Genomic DNA, 11,569 nt, shown 5'->3' with positions numbered 1-11,569 from the left:
GAACTAATACATATAAAAGCTGTGTTACACGAGGCAGTGTATTAGGTCCGGTCCTGTACCTTTTATATACGCACTTTCGATATTCCAGAACTCGAAAAGAATACCATTGCCATCTTTGCTGATGACACAGTTATTATGGCTAGGTATAGGAGAGTCGCACAAAGTGACGGGAACATTAATACATTAAATATAGGAGAAAATGACGACTTCGATCATAATTCGTTAAAAAGTACTCACAGATATTTTGAAAAAATAGGTATTTTTATTTAACGCCAATATGTGGCGTGCGCGTGGATATCATTTGATGATGACAAGAGACACAATCTTTCACTTAAGCAGTTGAGTAGGTAAGTAGGGTAACTCATAAGGAATTACCACAAAATTTAACATTTATGTTTCCTATCATCTAGTTTTATTACTACTGCATATTGCTTACATCGTGATTAAAATCAAAATAAAGTAGAATGGCCAACCGAGCGCAAGACAGGCGTTGAACAGGGATATTTTTGTGCTAAATGTAGTCTAATAAGTTTTGGATTTAACATTTGGATTGGCCAAGTCATGGTATTTGCTGCCAGTCTTTGTCATATCATATGCTCAGAGCCATAGATCAATAAATACATAAATCCTCCCCAGGAGTCCAGGACCCGACATCATCTTGCAACATAATATTATTACTTAATATCTAATCGTGTAAGTATTTTTAATCACCCTAACTTAACTAATCAACTGATATAAGGCAGATATTAATGCGCCATAGAACACAATAGTCCATACAAAGTGTAATCACAAGAACACGCCGGTGTTTTCGTGGAGCGTGCAAAATAGTTCATTACAATGACACACGGTCGTTGGCATTACGTTATGGGGATTATGGTGTTGCGATGATTGTTTTACACTTAAAATTAGAGTAGTTTCTCCAATTAAATAAGGGAGTAGAAATCGAGAGACAACTTGACGGCCTTTGACGGCCTCCGTGGCGCAGTGGTATGCGCGATGGATGTATGGATTTACAAAACGGACGTCCTGGGTTCGATCCCCGGCTGGGCAGATTGAGACTGTCCATTTTACTCCCAAGGCTCGCCGTTGGTTCAAAAAAGATGTTTCACATCATAACCTTTTTTACATAAAAATGGAACCGATTTCAAGGATCTATTTCAGTTATTTTGATTTTAATACAAAATTACTAAACCGATTTTCATGAAAATGAAATGGGACCAATCTGAAAACTCTTTCAAACCAGAAAAGTTTTTCCAAAAATGGGTAATAATTGACGAAGTTACGAGGTAACAAACATTTAAAAAAAACTTACGCGACGAATTGATAACCTCCTTTTTGAAGTCGGTTGAGAAACTTATAGTCTCAGTTGTGTTTTGGTAGGAACCACAGATTAATAGCAACGTATGTATGAACCCACCAGTACAAGCCTTAAGCTAAATATAAATTGTCCTAAAATCAAAACCGGTTCTGACTCAGTCGCCGTTTGTTTCAAAATATTTAAAACAGTTGCGATTCATGACGTAATTTATAGTAAGTAGGTAAGCAAGTACCAGCTTAACTTTTAGTTTCGTTATGCAAGTATGTTATTAATAGTAGAGGAGCCGAAGAGGGGATTTTTGCAGTTACTCGAGCGCGGCAGATAAACATAAGGGACTATACCTTACACTTTGTCGAGTACCTCCACCGAGTATGAGCCCTTAATATTGGTGGGTACGTTTAGGGCAACCAAAAAAAAACTAACTTCATAAATACTCAACCAGCACGTCAGATTAAGATAAAGTAGGTGAGTTGATAGCTAAAAACTGCACATTTCAAAAATCTGACGATTTGAGCGTAATGTAATGGAATGGGAGGGTTTCAAAGTTACAAAATTAAACCCTTATATTTTAGTGCTCGAGGTACGAGTGCGATTAATTTTTTACTTATTTTTAAGGAAATAATCTCCTAATTAATCGCTAAAATTTTCTTACAATTTCAGTAAGCCAATGTAATAACAATTGTTTTTAAAATTTCAAAAGTCTGTAGTTTTTTTTTCCACTGCTAAAAGCGGAAAAAGTAAATAACCATTTATTCTTCCTATAATTTAATCTACCAAATGTAATCGGTCTCAATGACGCTCGAGTAACTGCAAATTTAGCATCCTGGGCTCCCCTACTATAATGTTATCTAACTGCCTTTGCCTTTAAGTTGTATTCTGTAGGTGTATTGAGGTGCGCAGTTTGTGTTCAGCAGGCTAATTCACTAAGTATCTTTGGCGTTATATAGGTATGCTAGTTGACATATTATACGAAATTGGTGGATATCATCAGTAGGTAGATGACATTTTGTCAATTAATTTGATTTTTATTTTAATAGGTCGATATTAAAGACCAAAATAGTGTACAGGCCAGCTGGGCTAGGTCATCAAAAACAAAGAATTTATATTATAAAAGCTCATATGCAATAGCGTAACTAGGTATAAACTGGTAGGGTTGGCAAAATGCCACGACACCTTGAGCTGAGAAGTAGGATCTAACATTTAAAAAAAATACGTTTTTTCTGGGGCCCCTTCGAACCCACGGGCTTCAGATGGAAGTTACGCTATTTTACGCTTAGATTTTATCTGGATGTAAGCTTCAGTCATGGCTAGTGACCACCCTTGTAAAATATCTTAAGTTACCTAATTTAGCGTTTAAAAAGGTACAATACAGCGTAAAATACTTGGATATAGTGTACTGCCATACGCAAAGAACAGAAAAAGACAATATTCTGTTCTGTGTGTGCCTAACTAACTCGTACCTCGTACATAGCTGAAAATTGCCGCGTAACAATTTTGTAGGTATGGTATGTTATTTAAAACTACGTACTTTATTTTTAACCGACTTCAAAAAAAGGAGGAGGTTTTCAATTCAAACTGATCATCAGTTAGAACATAATATGATAGACAGAACTTAGTATGATGTTATTTTTCGCTTTTTAGTTTAGTAAGTATGTTTTGTTTTGAAGTCGGTTAAATTTTTTTTATTAAAATTCTATGGACATTAACCATCAGGTAAGTTTGCATGAGTTGTCATGTATTCACATAAAATTGCCCACAAATGACTGGAAATAAATTAATTATTACTATTACACTAATTAAGTGCTATAAACATCGCTCCAGACACTAACAAGCCTTTAAATAATAGAAAGTGGCAAATAACGTTCATTCCACACTCGCATATGGCTTAACTTTCTCTCAAGTTCCTGTGCAAGTTGGTTTAATCTTACGAATCTTGTTTATTTTTTTCCAGTTATTTAACTTGACTTTAGTAGCCTTGAAAGTGAATTGGATGAGATAAGAAAGTAATAATAGTAGGTAGGTATAGGTAGGTAGGTAGAGCCGTGATAGCCTAGTGGACATGACCTCTGCCTCCGATTCCGGAGGGCGTAGGTTCGAATCCGGGGCGTTCACCTCCAACTTTTCTGTTGTGTGCATTTTAAGAAATTAAATATCACGTGTCTCTAACGGTGAAGGAAAAACATCGTGAGGAAACGTGCACACCAGACAACAATTAAGAAAATTCTCTGCGTGTGAAATCTGCCAATCCGCATTGGGCCAGCGTGGTGGACTATTGGCCTAACCCCTCTCATTCTGACAGGAGACTCAAGCTCACCAGTGAGCCGAATATGGGTTGATAATGATGAATAGTAGGTACCAATTAGGTAGAAAACTAATTATTATAACTTCGCGTCAAGAAACAAGTCCCGTAGACGCGCTAATGTCATAATGGCGCTCAGTGTCATTTGATAGTTGGTTCTAAATACTTATTATAGGGGTAATTGGTAATGGCGGTGATAATGTCATTTGTGTAAAGGCTCTGTCAATTTTAGTTCAGGTTTTAGCCGCGGGACTTCTTTCATGGCGCGGAGTCTACTCTACAAGATAGTAATGTATACCTAAAACCTACCTAAACACCATAGAGACAATGTGGGAAAATCCACACCTAATATGTTACCTTCACCTTTCACAACTAAGCCGCTGCACCGATTTTGATAAATTTTGATATACTTACCTACTCAGAGCTATAGACCTTGGAGCAGAACAAGGGATTTGTTAAAAATAGGATTTGACGCGACCGGAATGTGAACTAGGTTTGAATATATTGATTTTTATGATACATTCGGGTAAATAAGATCAATGTTAACTAATTTATACATAAAAAGCAAAGATCTATTAAAAATCTTTTATCGTAGATAATTAGATGAAAATTGCACAAATAACAAAGATATTAGTAATTTTGTTTGATCAATCTAATGATCATTATGTACCTACGACGTCATTAATTCGTACCATTTTGTATAGGGCGTTTTTCACGGAACCGCGGCAGCGCCACAAATCCAATACTATTAGTGCTATTAGCATACTCTTAATTTATATACAATTTAAAATACTGTCATCATCCCTGGCCCCCTGGGTATTAAGTTCTATACCTACTTAACTTTTAAGATTATTTGGAAGGAAGCTTTGCACTTTCAAATCCATGTGGGTTGGAATGTAGGTACTGGAGCTCATGTTATGCGCAACGAGATATTTTTTTGTTTTTTAGATTTAGCAGCAATGAAAAATTTACAATCACAAGTTCTAGTTCCAAAAGCCATAATCGTAATAAAAACTCAAAAGTTACAAAATTAATTTTGTGACTGTAGTCTTCCTATCTTTGTTGAGATGAGTTGAAAACGAGATAGACATATCCATAGACGCTCGTTTCCGTACGCGTGCGAACGAGACACCGTATAGGTGAATGAGGGGCATGAGGGGTCACGATTCATGAGAACGATGCGGGTCGCGGGAGGGGTGTAGCGTCGCCATCACGATTCTCTCATTTATATTTTTCTTTTGAATTTAGTCGCTTTTGTAGCAACGCAGAGGTTGGTTGTTGCCGCTCCGCGAATTATAAGCTCGGTAAATTTAAATCGGTGTGTGACCTCAACTTGTGTGAAGTTTTGTGTGTGACTGCGCCGCTTGTGTTTTCAAAATGGGGTGTGGAACGAGTTTTGTGAAATATGTGCTGTTTTTCTTCAACCTGATGGTCGCGGTGAGTGCTAACTGAACTGTTGGGTAAAGGGCGGGAGACCGGAGAACCGGTTTGGTCTTTGGTTGTGGTCAGCGAACAGTGAAACCCGTACGGGGCGTTTTGATCTACAACGTGGCCTGTGGCCGGTAGGTTGTGACCGGAATGTTATTTAAAAAAACGAGCTTCGTTAGGTTGTCTTATAGAACGTAGAACAATGTCTATAGATTAGATTTCAACGATAACGTAAATCTTCTAAGTAGGGTGCAAAGCTAAAGAGGAGAAAAATGTAGAAATACCGTGCCTACCTCTACAGTCTACTTCTCTTTGAGTTCTTGTTTTATTGGTGCTTATTAATTTACATCCTAATGGGTTTGTGTTTAGGTTAAGAAAATAGTACTTATTATAAAATCAACGCTGCTCCGAGACGGGCTTAAGTAGCTTAGACTAATAACCTATAGACCCGCAAAACCTAACAATTTTTCATTCCAATCGTAAGCCACTTCTGTGACTATGTGAGCGTAAATGCTAAGCTATTCACTCGCCGACATGCACACAAGCATACTTATCGTAGCGTAGCGATGCGTCAAGGGCCCCCATTTCGGGGCAAGGCTTACGAATGCTGCGACTACACACTACCTATCTATGTGTTATAAATCTATGGGTGGTAGGGTTTAATGATAATTTGTAGGTACATATAGAAATTACTTTGGGAGAATGAAAAGCATATTGAGCTTTTTATTATCATTCATTCAAAGTACAACCCAGGACATATCTTGAACGGAGAAGGTAACCAACGACCCGAAAAACAGTTTCGAAGCGTCGAACAAAGAGTAGGTAGGTATTTGCTGTAAACAAAGAAAACTCCTTCGAGAAATTGAAAGGTCATGTCCTTTTGTGACTAGACTTAACTATACGTAACGTACCTATAGACAAGTGTACCGACCGTCTGCATTACCTACCTATGTCCTTTACAGGCTAGGAATTTTTTGCGTACATACATATTTACGTCTCGAGAAGTCTACCAAGTAGTCACATAACTAGGTAGGTATGTCGCGACTTCGCGTGGATATTATGTAGTTAATTTTTCCATAGAGTTCCGTAACTCAAAAGGAAAACACGGATTCAATCTGCCTGTTCAATGCTTATAAGCCCTTTTTTATTTGGGTATCGTGATGAAATTATAAAACCCTTACCTACCTCTCTCTCTTTTTAAAAGAATATTTGTCATTTTTTTTTTATAATATGACCATCATTCTCGTTCCTTTCCAATTAGTCGGAAAAGACCGTGTTATGCTAGCCACTATCCAATAAGTTCATGATCTTGCAGCGCAAACGGCAGGACATCTGATAAAACGGACCGTGTGTCGGTTGCGATCTGCATGTCATATACAAGTCATATCTGCATGTCAAGCCGTTAGCGCTGCAGGCACGTGAACTTATTGGATGGTGAGTGGCTAACATTAGGTGTGGGTAAGACTAGTCCTGCAGTCGGGATTGAACCACCATCTCTCAATGATGAGTCCAGCCCTTTTACCGCGGAGTCTAAATTCTTTAAAGGATTGCCTTTTTTTAAATTGTCGGTAACAATGCACGCTGTCTTTGAACCTGAACGTTCATCGGATATGTTTGACAGTAAAATCATTATAGGTATGTATTTTATTTGTCAAACTGACAGTTAGCCTAAAAATTAAAAAAAAAATATGTCAAAGTCAAATCCCTAGAAAAACTGTCAGTTGAACCAGATAATGCATGGATGCAATGGATCCGATCAAACCTTGAACAAGTAACTTAGCAAGCTTCGCAAGCTCTTGGTCTATAGAGCTTCCTGTTAGAGATTGATTTTAATTTTTTATATTATTAGCAAAAGCATTAATAGGCGTACAGGGCAGTGATTCAATTCAAATGCACGTACACAGAGTCATAAAATAGTTTTTAATACAATCGTAACACAGCAACTAGTAAGCAATGACTCAGTGTTGCCACTATGACATCACGTGTGGTTATAGCACTATTGCGAGCTGAGTTTTTCGTGGATTCGGTACGTCACTGCTCGATTTGCATATTTGCATTTCATATTAAGAGTAGACGTACTTAGGATATGATCTCACTTGGGGATTACTGTTGTTCAACTTTTTGTCGTGTCGCACTCCAGTACAGAGAAACACGAACACGAATCGCTAAAAATAGTCTTTCTGTGAAAAGGGAATTCCCTAAAACGGGTATTTTCAGAGAATTTTCTAGAGGTAGAAGTCAAATATTTTAGAGTAATCGCAGATATTTCAATACCCCTCTCATTCTGAGAGAAGACTCGTGCTCAGCAGTGCAGATCAGTATAATGATGATGCAGATATTCCGGTCACACTTTAAGAGAAAATTCTCCCATTCTAGAAAAACCCAATGAAATTATTTTACAAATTAGAATAGAAAGAAAGTACTTAGGTTACTTCAGTACGTTTTGAATTATACTTCTCACCATACTTACAATGGAATTCATAGACGTTGTAGGGGCAACCCTAGGAGATCATTCAACCGCTGAGTGTCAAATTCTCAAACAAATAGAGGTTGAATTTGACACTCAGCGGCTGAATGATCCCCTGGGGGTGCCTCTACAACGTCTATGAATTCCACTGTTAGATACTTTTTACTTTTCAATATTTTAAAATATCTCTACATACATATTTATTATAGGATCTCTACATACATAGGATTTTCAAGTTCAAAGTACATTTTAATCAAAAAAAATAGAATGTATTATTGCATTCAACCATCTATTGATCTATTTACATAATAACTAGTTTTGAGTTCATGTATTTTCCAATAAGCGATAACACAACAAAATATTTACTAAGATCCAAATTTTAAAATTTTCTGGGTTAGTAAAGTCATTAGTGTGGTCTGACCCTTATCATAAGCTCTGTGGACGTGCCTTCGTGATGTTTTGCAATCTTTCCGTTCTGTTTAACAAATGTACTGTCTTAAGAATCAAGTTTTTACTTTCAAAACTATGAGAAAAACTAAATGAGACGTATTACTTAACTTGTTATCAAGCTTAACGTAATCTACTGAATGGTAATGTTAATCACTCACAGCTCACTACTGAGCACGAGTCTCCTCTCAGAATGAGAAGGGTTAAGCCAATAGTCCACCACGCTGGCCCAATGCGGCAGACTTCACACACGCAAAGAATTACGAAAATTCTCTGGTATACGGGTTTCCTCACGATGTTTTTCCTTTACCGTTTGATACACGTGATATTTAATTTCTTAAAAAGCACACAACTGAAAACTTAGAGGTGCATGACCCGGACAGGATTCGAACACACACCCTCCTAAATCGGAGGCAGAGGTCATATCCACTGGGATATCACGGCTCACTATTCTTCATTCGAAAGGAAAGATCATCGATTACGCTTACTTATTGAACTCGTAAATACAATCCAGTTACAGATTTGAGTCAAACTTGGTCAAGCTGACGCCATTTCTCACTTACATTGACAAGGGAAGGTAATCGATATGACAACAGTTATATGCGTTGCGTGACGAAACTCCCTTTTCCTCGTTGTCGCCCTAAAACCCGACCAACAGGTGTTTTAATGAATAATTGATGATTCAGTAAGGCTCACATAGTAGGTACCTACGGCCCGGCAGATGTCCTGCCGTGCGTTGAGTGTTGAATACCTAAACAGCTATCTACTTGCATAGGTAATCCATTACTGCGTGCTATCAGTGGTGTGCACAAGGTTTTTAACTAGGGTAGGCTAGGTAAATTGAACAAAATTGAAAATTCCTCTTCTAATACACGTACGTAATGAATCCTCAGGGTATGCATTGCGTTCATGCATCTACGAGGCACGCCACTGCTTACTATGTTACAGAGGTAGATTATGTTAGCCACTCACCATCCGATAAAACTGATCGTGTGTTGGTTGCAATCAGTTCTGTCGGATGTCCCGCCGTTAGCGCTGCAGGCACTTTAACTTATTGGATAGTGAGTGGAATTAGGTTATTTACTCCTGCAGGGCTAGCACGGGCAAGGGAGAAATTTATCCACGGGGAGAGGATAAAACGTTTATCCCCCACACTCGTTTTATCCACTCACCGCGCATGGGCACGCCGGTGGATATATTATCCCCGGTGGATAAACGGAGGGAAAGACTTGTCCACCCATTTGTAGATATCTTATAAATTGGCATTAGGTATATCAATAGTCCGAAATAAACGTAAATTTGATAATATTTGGTTATTTTGTGCATATTATTTATCTGTTTTCTGTTGGCATTGTTTTGTTTGGTGATTGTTTTTTGCGGTGGTTTGTAGTAGGTATCTATAGTAAACGGTGTTTTAAGACTAATATTAGTAGAAAAAATGAATTTAAAAAAGTGAGTTGTTTTATATAAAAACAAAATGTACCTAGTATAAAATGTTTTAGTTAAATCATATATTTGGTTTTATTCAGACAAAGAAGTAACAAAAAGCAGATTCTACCACTACCCTTCTTTTTTTTTTTTTTTTTTTTTTTATCGTCAGAGTTAGCACGGAACTGCATGGCATTACATCGTGCTAACTGCCTCTAGGGTATTTTCCATTTCTTTTTCTCCTCTTTTTCCTTTTCTTCCTTTCTTATCATTATTTTCCGGAGCATTTGTGCATATTTCTGCCACTCGCCTTCGCTTGACACTAGCTTTCTACCCCTACCCTACCCTACCCCTACCCTACCCCATATTGAGAAGCAATTGTTAAAGACCAAAACATGCGAGACATAATTGTTTTTTTAAGAAAAGTTTTATCCCCACATCAACTTCACAGGGATAAATTTATCGCGTTTAAATGTCAAAAGTCCCAAAGTATATCATTTTATCCACTCCATATGCCATAGTCGAGGAAAAGATCTCCACGCGTAATGTCAATCGGGGATTAATTTGTCTTTCCCTTGTGGCCATGCTATGACGGGTGGATTTATATCCTTAGTCAGTGGATATAATGGGTGGATAAAAATTTTATCCCTTGCCCATGCTAGCCCGGCTGACATGTAATGATCATCATTATCATTATCAGCCGATGGACGTTCACTTCTGGAAATAGGCCTCTTGCATAGATTTCCAAACAACATGGTCTTGAACTGCCAGCAGCATGCAATAATCTGAACTGTCCATTAGTTCAGATTATTCTATATGCAGCTCGCGGCTATTGGAAGTTGAAATTATCCATAAATCATAAACATTTAAAGTTTGAATTGTAATTAAAATTTTTTAACAATCATTATAAAATAATTATCATATCTCTACAGTCAGACAGACAGTTTCCTGTCTGTCTGTTTTCGATAAACTCGAAAACTACTGAACGTATTTTAATTCGGTTTACCAATAGATACAGTAATTGATAAAAGTTGGTGAAGTATAAAGATAATTTCGACGGCCTTCAATTCAACAAAAAATGTTGTATTGTTGTAGTATCTTTGTATGAAAACCTGTTCCTTGAAGTTAAGGTTCCACGCAAAGAAGTAGCAGATTGTCAAGCATTGTATAGTACATATTAATTTCCAAACTATACTAACCTAATAAACTACTTTTTATAATTAAAAAAGTTGGTAGGCATTTCTCTATGCGTTTATTTTTTTAGCGATCCATGTACAACATTATTAGAATTAAATATCACTTGTCTCAAAAAAAAAACATCGTGAGGAAACCTGTATACCAGAGAGTTTTCTTAATTCTCTGCGTGTGTGAAGTTTGCCAATCCGCATTGGGCCAGCATGGTGGACTATTGACCTAACCCCTCTCATTCTAAGAGGAGACTCGAGCTCAGCAGTGAGCCGAATATGAGTTAATGATGTACAACATAATGTTATGAGTAGGTACAATTCATTTATAAGGAACATTTTTATTTCAATGTGCGAACGAATGCTTTTATTATGCGAGTCGTAAAATATGACGTACCCTCCCATTGCTATAACAAGTGGGTCAAGGGAGAGTCCTTAAGTGAGAAGGAAAACCCAAGATGGGCGAGACGTGACTTAATCAAATGTTTCAAGCTTAGGTAGATACCTCGGCTTTGTCCTCTATCTAATTAAAAATTCGCTGACTTATTTGTCAATAGTCCTTATAGTCTAGAGGAAACTCGAGTGTCTCTTCTTTATCGCTCAAAAGGTGGTGAAAAATGTATTGATTTTCAAAAATACGACGGTGAATCTATACTAATATATAAAGCTGAAGAGTTTGTTTGTTTGTTTGATTGAACGCGCTAATCTCAGGAACTGATTCTGAAAGTCTGAGGTTGGAGGTCTGATTTGAAAAATTCTTTCAGTGTTAGATAGCCTATTTATCGAGGATGGCTATAGGCTATATATTATCCTTGTACCCCTACGGGCACGGGAACCACGCGGGTAAAACGCGGCGTCAGCCAGTATTTAGTATAGTAGGTTGGAACTTCATTAAAACTTGAAACTTTTATTACTTTATGCAATTCATATTTACTACGATAAGTTACTAATTAGCCATCATCAAATAGGCAAACAGGCTGATATACTTAAACAGCCTC

At 37.4% G+C, this 11,569-nt stretch overlaps 1 protein-coding gene across 2 annotated transcripts in view; it reads left to right on the top strand.

The window, feature by feature from the left end:
* Nucleotides 1-4,796: 4,796 nt before the first annotated feature.
* LOC112047512 (CD63 antigen) overlaps nt 4,797-11,569 on the top strand; it is a 39,452-nt gene continuing 32,679 nt past the window's right edge. For both annotated transcript variants that reach the window (XM_024084652.2, XM_052881478.1), the window contains exon 1: nt 4,797-5,054. In XM_024084652.2, coding sequence (XP_023940420.1) covers nt 4,995-5,054 — 60 coding nt within the window. In that variant the 5' untranslated portion in view covers nt 4,797-4,994. The remainder of the gene's footprint in view (nt 5,055-11,569) is intronic.

This window comes from Bicyclus anynana, chromosome 5, assembly GCF_947172395.1.
Source record: "Bicyclus anynana chromosome 5, ilBicAnyn1.1, whole genome shotgun sequence".
NCBI lineage: Eukaryota > Metazoa > Arthropoda > Insecta > Lepidoptera > Nymphalidae > Bicyclus > Bicyclus anynana.
The sequence above is the reverse complement of the archived record's forward strand: the minus strand, read 5'-3'. Positions and strand labels throughout refer to the sequence as shown.